General features: G+C 33.8%; 1 protein-coding gene across 1 annotated transcript; it reads right to left on the bottom strand.

Annotated features, from left to right (window-relative positions):
- Window positions 1–4894: 4894 nt before the first annotated feature.
- LOC105333787 (uncharacterized) lies at window positions 4895–7559 on the bottom strand. The gene is made up of 5 exons (XM_034475030.2): window positions 7437–7559; window positions 6372–7058; window positions 6152–6271; window positions 5244–5927; window positions 4895–5157 (listed from the first exon to the last, which is right to left on the bottom strand). The coding sequence occupies exons 2-5, from the start codon at window positions 6529–6531 to the stop codon at window positions 5150–5152; spliced, it is 972 nt and encodes a 323-aa protein (XP_034330921.2). The 5' UTR covers window positions 6532–7058; window positions 7437–7559; the 3' UTR covers window positions 4895–5149.
- Between the last annotated feature and the right edge of the window lie 7255 nt (window positions 7560–14814).

Below are 14814 nucleotides of genomic sequence, written 5' to 3'. Positions count from 1 at the left end.
TCGTCGTTTTGAATGTGACGCATTTGCCGCATTTTCCTTCTATTGCGTTACAGCCACGAACAATGCACAATTTCACTAGGAATAGAACTACTACGTATAAATTGAACCTTAGTTTTAGTGACTAATACAATGAATATACATAACCGCAAAAAGTGCTTGAAAAACTATAAACTAAATGTATTTCGTAATATAATAATGTATTGTTGAGGTAAATTCCCCCCTTGTTAACACTGGTTATTTATAGATTTATTGAGGAAATTGAGAAAAACTGCATGGTTATGTAAATACCAAAAAACAAGAACAAAAGCAGAAATGTTGCATGCAGACTTTTTTTGAAAAACTGCATTTTGTCAAAATACTTTAATTTACTGAGCTTATAGACGATATCTCCATGCATTACAATTTCCCCTTTCCTGTTGGTTTAAAGCTGATATCTTAGTGTTTTAAATTATGTTATCAAAAATGGTATTCATTGGGTTTTTTTACATAATATTTTTATGTACATGTATTGCAGAAGGCATACACGTATCATTGTATAAATACATACGTCAAAAGCACGCATATATTCATAAACATTTTATGTTAATGCAGAATATTTATGAAATGTGTTGCTTGATAAATAGGAACAACGGTTTAATTTTCCAAAAGAAAATGTAATCATTTGCTAAAACTGGTATTTACGAGTCAAAAAATGTCTTCTGCGGCAAGTTGAACAACACATTTGACAACCGAAAGAGAAAAGAGAAGCATAAACGATCAACCTATATTAACTATATTTGGTGACCAGTGATTTAAATGATGCAATGTATGATATGAACACTTTCTCATTTGTCAAATAGTCAATTACCCCGGTAAGAAATAAGCATGCATATGATTATGCAGAGGTTATAAGTTTGTTTTTAAATTAAAACCATCGAAAACAGATTTTCCTACAACTGTCTTCATTTCCTAAATTGTAACAATTGAAAATGGCAAATAATAGTTTGTAATGAATATCTAACAGAGTATCGGGAACGCTAACACAATGTCCATTGTGCCTTGGCTGATCAAAGTAACCCTGGAGTTATTTCGATTTGGCTGATCAATGAAAGGAGTCCTAAGCCCTGTTCACTGGCCTGCTTACGGCTGTAATTCCTGCATTTCTTACAGTGGAGGATACCATTATTCAGACTTAAAATCTTAGCCCAGAAAAATTTATTTGGAACATGTAAGTGGAGACCTGATATAAGTTTGAAAAGCACTTGACTTCCATCTCCCTGAAAGCTTTATTTCCTCATCTGAGGTACAAGGTACACTAGACTGTTTGTGGGACCAAGAGTTTTGTCTTCAGCTAATGGGACTCCTAACTCTTTACAAGTTTCTCTAAAAACACCAATCATATTGACACAGTTCTGTGATCAACCTTTTCCAGCTAGTAAAAATTCATCTAAATAATGCACAATGTTGTCACAACTTGACCTGTCCCTAAATACCCAATCTAAAAATGTTAAACAAAGGGCTTCATTAAAAGAGAAATATTTGACTGCACACAAACTTTTGTCAATAAAGTCATTAACACTAGATCCAGATGGGTATGATAGATGATGAATGAGTCGAAATGAACCATCTTTTTAGGTACCATGCCCACCGGTGACAACCTTAGATTAGGAAGTGGTGAAAACATAAAGGGGCCCGCAACCCTCTCCAAAATTAGTTCCTTGTTGACGGTCTGCATAGCTTCGCACTGCAAACAGTACAAAGATTTTTAAGTTTTTAGCATCTGATGCAACCCGTGGACCCTGGCTACCAAGCTTAAATCCATGTGTAAAACCATGTATGATTCAAAAGCAGCTAGTCTATCTGGATAGTGAACGAGATATTTACTTAAGTTTAGAACTTTAACCGGAGAGTGAGCAATGCTGCTAAGGTCTAAATTGTTGGGATGCTGGGGGGGGGGGGGGTGGTGGTGGGGGCTCTGGGACGCTGAGGTAGGGCAGGTCTAGCATAAGGTGACGTGGTTGACTGCATTCTATGTAACTAAGGGCGCGAGGATGTTGAAACACTGTGAATCAAAACCTGAACCGCGTCTGCATTTGATATAGGGTTGATTCAAAGAACACAAAATGCACTCATGCTTTTATTGACCTACACTTTTGTTGCATTGACCTTTATAATTGAATTTATAACATCTAAGCAGGGTGATTTGTGTCACAGACCCTTGAACAGCCAGAAGGCTGTACATATACAAAAGCCACAACTCTTGGTCAACAACAGCAAATGACATATTTGGATTACATTTTTTTTCAAACGGAATTGTATGTCATAATGTCTCCAACCGAGAGCTTTTGCATGACTAGCCCCTACCCTAGCTTGATATTATGCATACACTTAAATAAAGCTGTAATGCACTCGGGGTGTGCTAGGACATATATGGAGGCATAAACCAAAAATGCATCAGTCCATACCTGAATATCTGTAATAACCTTGGGTTTGTGTTTGGAAGACAAGGTAATGTTGCCACCTTGCATAGAGAGGTATTTTATATCGTCATTAGGATCAGATTCATTAGTACAATCGACGAAAAGCTCCAAGCTGACATACTCGCTGTTAGCTATTTTTAGCTTAAGATTATTCGAAAAATTGTGCCTAAGGTCATTATGGTAACGCGGGCATGTTAAGGCTTCCCGATGGATTTTACAGCGATGTGTAGAAAGTCATTTGTCTGTACTTCATACGATATGACGTCATAATTAACTTTGACGTCACGATATGCATTCCTATCGATAGTGTTCAGGTAATGTATCTTAACGTTAAAAGAGAATTATATCAAACCACTATAAAACCGCATGTATTCTTTACATAGATGCTGTCGTTAATGCTAGACGCACAGAATTCATTCATATTAAAAACCAGCATGACATAATTGGCAGTATTAAAGCTTCGTTTTAAGTAAAAGACTATTTATAAACTAGTGGTTTGGAGACTCTCCCTTCTATGTGTAAACAATTGAATGACGTCATTTTAATGCAGGTAAAACCAGCTTGGCGCAGGTGAAACATCAACACAATTTTAGAATATTTTACGTAAAATTGGTAGAGAATATAAGTACTAATGTGAATCGTGCTTGGGAACCTACGGATTTACCCCAATTTTTTGTAAATCGGTTTTGATTAGTAAAAACGTGCATTATTTTGATGATTTTGTGACATGTTTCAACAATATTTTCCATAAACGAAACATCTATTTCTTTCCCAAGCAAGAACTTCAAAATGTATGACTTAACAAAGGATTGTTCTTAAAGTTAGGTATGATTTAATGTCATTAATCACCTGCGCCGATGCGATTTAAATAGATCATTTGCAATATTAAGATTCGCCCATCACGTGATTACAAAGAACATATGACGTCAATAAAAGGCATCAAATATAATGTTTAACATCGGTATCAATAAATGTAACATAGATTTTAAGAAATACTCCCGGTCAAAGTATTTTTGCGATGATTCAAATAATATCGTTTTCCAGCCATATTTTAGCATCGGGACGCTCTAACATTGCTGCGAACTTTGCACGTGAGTCTCTTGATTGTAACTTAAATCTAGTGTAGGTAAAATGTCAGTACCTGGATACTCTGCAGAGTCATCCTGTGTCATCTCATTCTGGGGATGAGGGGTCTCTGCCCTGCTAGACATGGCGGCAATTACTGCTCGTGTCACCTCGTCCAACCACTCCCTGTTCGAAGGTGCCGGTTGCTTTTGGGTTGACACGGTTTCCCTATTTAGGTTATGTGAGGTTGAGACACCAACCAGATTCACACTCTGCTGGGAACCAGATAAATCAACCAGATTCACACTATGCTGGGAACCAGATAAATCAACCAGATTCACACTATGCTGAGAACATATAAATCAACCAGATTCACACTATGCTGGGAACAGATAAATCAACCAGATTCACACTATGTCGGGAACAGATAAATCAACCAGATTCACACTATGCTGGAGACCATCAGAGCTAGAGCTGTCTGTTGCGGCGCGCTTCGGGTCGCGCGTCTTTGCAATTATGGCAAGGGCTCTACGATTTAAACATAAAATATATCTGCTTAATGTGAAATTTTTTATTCTATATGTACCTTTTTCAATCCTGCGGAGGTAACGTGGATTTTTTTATCACTTAAACAAACGTTCAACACTCGCTGTGGTAAACTAAATTGAACTAATGCATAACTAGAGTATGATATAACTAGTATTATTCCCTCTTAGGCCTAATGATCAATACGTAAAATGCTTCTCATTCCTTATAACCTTAAAATGTGCATAGATTAGGGACCATTATTTGGGTGGTATGGTTCGCTTAATTCAACTATAAAAAATGCAATGACATTGATAATAAAGTTCGAATTACATTAAAATATCAGCCAGCTACTGTTTTTATTAATATGTGTATTACAAAAGATAGACATTTGTTTAATCGTTAATTGTTGAGTTTTGGCAATAAAAGATCATAAATCGCACAGAGGCTTAGCGTTTTTTATTACGCATTTCTTTGAACTTATAGATACGAGGGAGGGGACTCGTTGTCAAATCAGCTTTAGAGATGACATACAGTCAACATTTGTTATCTCGAACTCGATTGGACTGTGTAAAAACTTCGAGGCATCCGAGTATTCGAGATAGCAAGGATAAAATACTTTACAAATTAGTGGTTGGGACTTAAAAATTACATCGATATATCCATTGTATTCGAGATATCAGTGTTCGAGATATCAAAGTTCAACGGTAATTATGAAAAGGTTTTCTTTTCTATAATTCTAGAACGATCACTGAATTTTTGGTCTTAAGAACACTGTTTAATATTTGAAGAGACAAAGATCTTGTTGTAGATTTTTTGTAATTTGAAGAACAAAAAAAAAAAGATTTTAAATGGAATTCTGTTTTATTCTTGTATGATTTCATTATTATTTCAATTTTGTCGATGAAATCATTATAACATCTAGTACATGTATTATCTAAGGAGTATATGTGACATAATCATTGATTGACGAAAATGTATTTAACAATTTGAAATGTTATACAACGAAAGGAAGGATCAGCAAATGCTGCATGCATCGCTCTTCTTGGTTTGTATTACATCGTTGGTAACATGAATCTAGGAGCTCTTCGTTCATTAATTCATAACTCTGAAAAAAGATTATAATTTTTGAAATAAAAAAGTTGATCAAATAGCAAAAACAAGCAATTCAACATTTAAAACAAAGTCACTTACCAAAGCGCATGCCTAAAGCTGCCCCTTTGATATTGGCTAGTGTATTGTATCCATTTATCGCATATCCACCACAACCACCAAAATGCATCTCAAACTGCAAAAAGTAGGACTTAGGAAGTTGTCGAGCGGGGTCCACAGGCACTCCAACATCAAGCCATGTTTTCATCAGCGGCGTGTAACAACACCTTTTGTAATATCCATCAGGAAGGTTGCTTTTAGGGTTGAAATAAAAGGTAATATAACTGTTTGGATTTCTATCACAGTTGACAAACGTTTGATCGGCATCATTGACCCTGTAGCCCTGCGTGTTTTTAGCCTTAGCCGTATCCTTATCCACAAATCCAAGGTAGAGATAAGGCCCCATCTTCTTTGCATTTAATGGAGCTCTAAAGCCAGCAAAAGAATTATACTTGACAGTTAATGGCTTGTCGGCATACGGAGTAATTTGCTCCAAAATGGAGTCGTATTGCTTGTTATTTCTTAGATGTCGAACTACCACTTGAGATTTAATTTCAAATAATTCGTTAGCATCAATAGTGGCATTTGTGTTTGAGACAAATGTTAATCCGTAGGTCTGATGAAACTCGCAGAAAACGTTGTACGGTTGACTCTGTTTTGTTCTGCTGTATATCAAGTATTCTCCAGTTAAAGGCCCTTTAGATATAGCTATGTCTTTACAAGAAACTGAAAATAAAATATTAGGGATGTAAAGTAGAAATACCACGAAATGTACGTCACGTTCAAATAATTAAAATCATTAATCTGGGATTCTAAGATTTTAAATAAAAAATGTAATCATTATCCAATGAAAAATTGTTAGGTACTCAAAATAATTAGATTTCATATACAAAAAAATAAACAAGAGCACCACGACAAATTAAAAAAAGAAATTAAATGGGACATCCTACATGGGATTTTTTCTTTGCATTGAGATCCGGTAAATCCGGAAGAACACAAACAGGTTGGTCTTCCATTTGCTATGATACACGATCCACCATGATGGCAATGAATGTCACTGCAGGTTACATCTACAAAAATAAATAAAAACATGTACAAGAAATATATAGCGATTGGCAAATATAGACAAGGAAAACCAAAGAACAATCCATGAAGATATGAGGAACTCACCAAACCTAAATCCAGGTACGGCACCAACAATATCAGAAAATGTTCCGTAGTTAGGGACAACATACCCCCCACATCCACCCATATGCATTTCAAAAAACCGGAAGTAGTCATCAGGAATAGGAAGGCTGTACCTTGTAGACACATCAATCCAATTTCTCATATATTTGTTATAACAACACCTTTTGTGATAGCTGTGAGTCTGCAATGGTGAGTTATTATAGAAGAAAGCTATGTAAGAATTCGGATTGGCATCACAGTTGTTGAATTCCCAATCCTTAGAACCAGCTCGATACCCCTGTATACTGCGTCTGGCTGCAATCGATCGCGGAAGGAACCCCACGTAAATATATTTGCCGAGGAAAGGGGCGTTCAGAGGTGCATTGAACCCTTTATTTTCGTTGATTTGCAGACTCAATGAGTAATTACTTTGATAACGTTTCAACTCTTCCAGAACTGTTCCATAGCGTTTACCCGACGTGCGGAGATGAACCACTTTAACTTCATCTGTGGTGGAACAGATGGAGCGAACATTAAACTGGCTTTCTGAATAGTCTTTCAGATATGTGTACCCATGGGATTTCGACGAAAATTCACAAAAAACAGAAATCGGCGTTTTTGTATCCTGAGTAATGGTTTACTCTCCACTTTTGCTTTCCGGGTTATTCAAAATGATATCCTTACACGATCCTAATGGAAAAAAAATAAGATATTATTAAAAGCATATTTAAATATTTAAATCTCTATTGTTTTTCTTTAATTTTGGTTGTATATCACATTTAAATCAAGCCAACTCCCTTTTCTCCCTACTCCACAAACATACAGCCAGAATTTCATTTTTTCAACACCATTAACACAGCTTACAGAGGATATTAATGATGTACTACAATGTCTAACCAAAAAAAAAATTAAAAAGTTAGAAAAACATAAAAAGAGTTTTGAAGAAATATATGATATAGAAAAAAAAGCAAACCAATTGTAATCTTCTTTCTACCGCCATAAAGACAACAATTACATCGATTAGGCATTATAATATTAGGTAATAGATAAATGTTGTTTAATTCCTACTTGGCCTTGGATCGCAAGAGATGCTAGCAATGACAACGTATTTTGTCATCTGAAGTACTGCAAAAATCCTTAAAACTGAGATTATTGTTTTCTTCATGATCATCTTCTCTTTATTCATGTTCTGTGTCATATAGTCTCTGTATTTATATGAATTTTTAAGGCTGGATTTTCCATTTAATTGCGAAATGTTTACAGAAAAAGTATTTGATCTTGTTTTTTGAAAATGAATTCAGAGTGAAGATGTTTTTTTATCTAATTGTTGGAACATACAACGTATTAGAATAAAAAAAAAACCTAGACAAAATCAACAGGTTGTATAGTGATATACCGTGTAATGCATTGTCTTCAGTGATAAAGGTATGGTGACACGGTGCAACATTATTTGTTATTCAAACAATACCACTCATCAAGGACACAGACCACAAAATTCATGAATCATCCTACAGGTAAACAATACTTAGATGACGTTAATGGGATAACATTGACCGATATATCCAACGTACATAATCAGATTATTACAGTAGAAGGAGACGGATATACAATCCCATAAAAACTTCTGATATTTTCTTAGACTATCATTCATCCACAGATGGATACGCTTGATGAAAGCTTGTTCAATGTCTTTTGTTTTGGATACCAATATAAAGTTAACTCGGTATCTAAATTAAATAAAATTTTAAAAGTCAGAAAGTTTTACTTAGATGGGCAGTTTCTACAGTGCATAATTTTTCATCATATTGTAGATCGAGCCACTCCATTAAAGAATTGTAAAAATAAACGATACAAAATATATAGTAAATGAACTAGGACTACTATGTACCTGACTTTATATCACCATTACTGCTGTTAGACAAAAGCGAGACAATGTATAAAAATGGTTTTATAGGTGATATGTACATGCATATTTATGTATTTTTCCAAAGTTTTCAAATACCACAATAATATTTGAGTTGTTTTTGATTTGAATTGTTATATGAAAATATGATACGTTTCTTAAAATGACACACAAAAAGTTAACATAATAAATCATTTTCTTTGTGTAATAATCTCAAATAATTTGCCAATTCTTGCTTTTAATTGTTTTTTATTCTACAATGACTATTTTAATCCATTGCTAAACGGTAGAAATGGGATTATTTTTGTTGGTCACTACACGTAAAAGACAGATTATTGCTGCTTTTGACAGATTACGTTTCGGCGACCATGCATCACAAAAATATTTACGCATTTGTGTTTTAAATTACTTAATTGACAATTGTTTTTTATAATTTGTCTATAAATAAAAGGGACCATTTTAAATACATCTTTATCGTTCATGAAACTGTTTGGATATTGTCTAGTCTTACTGGAATTTTTAAATTCATTTATTTATTGTCTAGAAAGAATCTTTTTGGATCGTGCTTTGCATAAAAAGCTTTAACGTTTACTATACAAAAATCGGTTTATTCTTTTAAAATTTTAAAACAAATTTTTAAGTGTTTAGCTAGGATTCTTTGAACAAACGGTTGTTAATGTATTTATATGACAAAAATAGTAGGGTATGAGATATCTTTTAAAAGTAATTATACTATATTATATAACAAATTCATGATATGTCAGAATGTTTTTCTTACTCTCAAAATTCTAGCCAGTGATGTGTAAGAATGAATTTAATAAAGGACTGCAGTATACATATAATCTGTGTACACAAAATCTGAGTTTCAAAGAAAAAATTGCAAAATACATGAAGATTTTAGTAATTATCATGTAGAAACTGAATAGAAAGTAAATAAAATTTAGCATACGGTTACCCAAAATGTTGCAATAGTGTTGATATGATATGATATGATGATTAAGATCATCTTATTTTCAAAATTAATGGTTTGGAACAAACATTTACTATTTCAAGTAAGTGTTTGTGTTGGACACATTGTTTTAACAAGATGTGTATAGCTATGTTAACTCGTATTAATCGTTGTTACATTAACATATATTCAGGCCCATTGTAAGGTAAAATACCTATCAAAAATATAAAAAAAAATGAAAAATATAGTTTTCATAAAATTAGATTGATTACTTATATTCAAAAAGAAATGTTTTATTTTAAAGCAATATGAACTGCAATATTCATGTTGAATTTGTTTTTTTACAAAAATGCTATTTTCTAGTATAATGACCAAAAAATATCATGATTTTTAAATTTCTATAAGCCATATTTTTGTGGAAAAAGCCATCAAGCCTTAATTGTAGCAAAATTGAAGTTTTGTCGTCCTGTAGAAAAATTGATCTGCTATATATTCCTTAGAAGAGAAATATTTCTATTGACAAAAATTAGGATGTTTTCAAGTCTAATATATCATTAAAGTTTAAGTTACATACAGACTTATTGTTTTTGCAGCAAAATAAAACTAAAAAAATACAGCTCATATTGCTTTAGCGACTGTTATTTTAGCTGAAATACTTTCTAAGTTTTTGCATATTTCCTTTTTTAGTGAAGCACATGGTTCAGTGGTTTTGGGCGTTATGACAGTAACCAAAAGGTTGCTGGTTCAAATCCCGCTGTGGTCACTTAATGTTGTGTGTTGTGCACTTAGACAAGACACTCTATCTACATTGCCTCAGTCCACCCAGCTGATACTGGGTACCGGCTTACGCTCTGGGTTAACCTGCGATTGACTGCGAATGTCCCATCTAGGGGGAGTCAATGACCCTCATCCGCTTTGCACCACGGAAACCGATGACAAGCACCAGCCCTATATGCCTTCATGGCACGGAGAAGGAGTTAACTTTAGCCCTGTTTTTGTGAGAGAAAAAGTGTTAATATATTAAACAATGATTGGATTCTTTATGTCGATACTCAAAAGTATAAAGCACTTTGTGATGCCAATATAAAATGGTAAAATGGTAAAGTCGGTAAAGACAAATGTCCACGTGATACGTGTCCACGTCCCCCCGACTTGTATGAATAGATTTTTAAATGTGACGCATAGAACTTTTTAAACGAATAAATGTTATTTTTCACGAATGTGCAGTTAGTTGTAAAGTAATAATTTAAAATTCTTAAATATTGACAACAGGCATTTTGCAAATACATGTGACAAAGTATATTAAATCTACATGATAAGTCTATTTCGTCTTTTATGAGTATATATGAAAAAATGGCAATAACAAACCGTCAACCATCTCAAAAATCCATAAAACAAAGTACAAATTCAAAGCAGAGCAACACGGACCTACAAATAGATAGATGTAGGATCAGTTGCCTAGGAGGAGTGAGCATCCTCTGCTGACTGGTCACACCCACCGTGTGCTCTTTGTCGTAATCGAAAAAAAAACCCCGAAAAGTCCGTAGACATTTAGGTGATTAATTATGGTCTTAGTATTAGTATGAAAAACATCAGTCAGCATGCGACCCAGTGGAAGATTGTGTTTGCTGACAATCTTAAGGTCGTTGTATCGACCATAGAACGTACGAAAGGATGACTTCAAACGAGACTGTTGATAGTTCTGTTTTATCAACAGAAGCTTGCCTCGCTTAATAAATTGTTCATACGAAGAGCATACCCTTGCATATCGAATTAACTGAGAGATAAAAACATCATTTGCAGGTAATGAAAGAATATTGCTACATAAGTAAGGAAAGTTGACTGTAGAAAAACCCAAGTCATCGCCTTTATCATACAGTTTTGGTGTTAGGTTACCATCAATATCCATTTCCGGTAAAATGTCCAAATATGAAACAGATGACACAGACTCTGTGGTATCTTTAATTTCAAGTTCAATGGGATATATCGAGTCGACGTTAGTATGGAAATAACAATTGTTAATTGATAATACGTCGATAAACCTGAATGTTCAGTTGAAGGCCACAGCGAGTGATTGACTTTTTTCACGTACAAGTTTTTGAATAAATTCTGCTTCATAAGAATACAAAAATAGGTCTGCTAACAATGGGGCACAATTGGCACCCATGGGAATTCTAACAGATTATTGGAAGACTTGATTTCCAAAAACTACATAGATGTTGTCTATCAGAAACTGAAGCATCTTTTTAATGTCAACTTCAGAGTACTTGTATAAGCATGTAACATTGAACTATTTTGTTCAACATTTGAGTTTTGTAATCTTAGATATCAATAAGGCTGCTAAATATTATTTCTCACTCATATTTCAGATCCTCTTGGAAACCACGGTTTTAAAAGGTATTTGACTGAAGATTGCTAGTGTAAACATATGTTGCCATCCTTCTACTATCATATATTCAATGTTACCAACTTAAAAAACATTATCGTAATTTGTTATATGAGATTTTTATCATAGTTTATGTACATTTTGATTTTCAAACTCTTGGTAAGAGGTAGAAACGCTCGTTAAGAATAAACTTAAATAAAATATTCATGAAACCTTTCTATGTACCATTTTCTTTAATAACAAAAGGAAAAGTTTATATGCACGAGTCATTCAATTGAATCGAATGATTTCCGGCGAATAAGGATGCCAGAGTTGTTCCACGTACATATATAGGAATTAAAAACATCGAACGCAATATAAATCTATCTAGGGCAATATGAATTACGAAACTGTCACTTCAAGCAGTTTACAATAACTATTTGCTTAGAATTTAGCCAATATTTTTCTAACAATGACGTTATCTGATAAGAACTGTTTTTACAATGACTTTTTCAAGTGATATCTAACATCTATTGATATTGATACGTGTAAATGTTTATACATATAAATATCCATTTATGCAAACTCCTACTGAATTAAATTAGCAAAAGCATGTCCACCCCCTTATTCGAGCTCTCATTTTTGCTATTTCGGACTGGCATAAAAAATGAAGATATGATTTTAACTAATTTCACATCATCTCACACGTGTTTAATTACCAAAGGTGTAGCAGTTACTCTGGCGCATGCAGTTCATAGTGTATTGGCAAAATGTCTTAATTAATCAATCAAAATATACAATCCAATCTAATATCATCAAAATGTCATTAAACTTAACCTTTTGTATACATAACATAAATCATGTGGTATCCGCAATACTTCCTTTTCCATTATATTTCTCTCTTTTGCGGGCATTTTTTCTTTGTACGTTTAATCATTAATTGGTAATGTTGTCAATCACTCGTTCTGAGTATATTTCGTTGCATTTCTTGACGATGGTGATTTTTTCCCATTCGCTCAAAGTGGATCATTCCAGTAGTAAACATGGCACCTGCTCAAGCTCAGGGCGAGTATTGCATTAAAATTGTCCGAATTAAAAAATTTATTTACTTTGTTATTATTCAAGAAGTGTGAATGTGTATCTGAATTCTATTTTAGTTTTAAATTAATGATCATTCATTTTTCTCGAATGTCGCAAAATTGATATTGTATAATGATTAAAATTTACGAACAGATGAGTATAATAATAACATTATCAAGACTCGATTTCAATCAAAAAATGTAAAATTGTGCATAAGTTATTAACAAAATTGTCTATTTCTACAGAATAACAAATTGCTGTAATAATTATTATGCCGCCAATGGTACTTGCACTGGTAAGTAATGTGATATGATATAACTACTTTTTTGGTAAACTGCCCCAGTCTACTGACAATTTTTTTTACAATGTATAAGTATTTCATGCATTTTGAAATGTATGGAATCCGGATAGGGCCATGTAGTTCACTATCGCATCATCGCACCATCGAAGTTTGAGTCAATAGTGCGACGGCACGATGACGATGATGCAATAGTGCGATGACGATGATTCGATGGCGCGACAATGCGATGACGATGGGGCGATGGCACGATAAGGCGATAGCGCGATGATACGATAGCGATAACGCGATGGTGCGATAGCGATGACACGATGCTCTATTGCGTCATCATTAGTTCTTTATCGCGTCACCGTCATCGTGTCATTATACCATTGCGCTGTCGATTTTTATGCGCATGCCCGAGAGAAAACGCGCCAGGCAGTGAATATATGAACGGATTTTATTTGAGAAATTGACATTACTAGGTTGATAAACTTGACTCTAATTATAATAAGGTATTACAAATAAACCTTGTCCTTAGCTTACAATATAGATATTTAAATTATAGGTAAATAAACGAACAAAGCAATGCAATTAACGAATACAGCATGATCAAGGCATGGATTTAAACGGGGAGGGTGATAAATCATATGTAAATTAATTAAAAACAAACTCATACGCTCCATTTATTGAGCGAAACAAGATTCAATTCCATTCCAGTATACTGGTGAGCAATTTGATTTGATAAAGAGTGTGTCTTCAATATTTTAAACCAGTACTTATTTTTATGAATATTAAGGGAAAACTACGTACTCTATATTCATTGCAATTGTCGGAGTTACCTACATTCTATGAATTATGATATCGCAATTGTATTACCTTCATTAAGATTCAGATGGAAATTATGTACAAGTTAATTACATTATAGTTATTTTTCTTATGATATATTTGCAGGGTGTATATTTATACATCAACAAACACTAACATCTGCTAGTTAATATGTCCGGAATAAATTTATTCATCTTAAATCCTATCCATTAACAATATTTTCTAGCACCTTTTCGTCATCAAACGCCATGTTGTGCAATGGCTGCTGGGAATGTTATCCTTTTCAAAGAAAGTCGATAGAGTGATGATGCGATGATATGACGCGATAAAGAATAATGATGACGCGATAGAGCATCGCATCATCGCTATCGCACCATCGCGTTATCGCCATCGTATAATCGCGTCATCGCGCTATCGCTTTATCGTGCCATCGCACCATCGTCATCACGCCATCTTTGAAGATGGTTTTCTATAAACGTTATATTTACCATAATTGCAGAATAATTTTTCCAACATAAAGTGCAGTACAAAGCGAACATTGAATGCCAAGTCATATTAATTCCTATGTAATTAATTCCTTGTAAATCTAACTTTCAAATAAACCATCACGTCCTCTTGGCTTATGGAATAATGTTGCACTACTTATTGTATTCGTTCAATTGTCCGCTAAAGATAAGGAAGGTTTAACTTTTTTTATAGGGTAAAAGGACTCCTACAATTCATATTAATGTTCCTGTTCTTTTTAATGTTTAGTTTTAAGGATTCATAGTAAATATGATAATAAATGCCATTTAAAATTACACAAGCAACAAATGTTTTAAATTTATTGCGATATTCTTTGTAGTATGTCCCAAAGAAACATTAGGTCGAAATTAATCGACACGATGTCCAGACAACATGTATGGATATATCTGTGCAGAAAGATGTGACTGCAAAGAATATCAATATTGTAATCATGTGCATGGAAGTATAGGTGTACTATCTCTTAAATCAATTCAATTGATTTAATCAATATCATTCAGATGTGAAAAATGATTTCTGAAA

Source organism: Magallana gigas, chromosome 8, assembly GCF_963853765.1.
Source record: "Magallana gigas chromosome 8, xbMagGiga1.1, whole genome shotgun sequence".
In the NCBI taxonomy this organism is placed as follows: Eukaryota; Metazoa; Mollusca; class Bivalvia; order Ostreida; family Ostreidae; genus Magallana; species Magallana gigas.
This window is presented reverse-complemented; position numbering and strand designations above follow the sequence as displayed.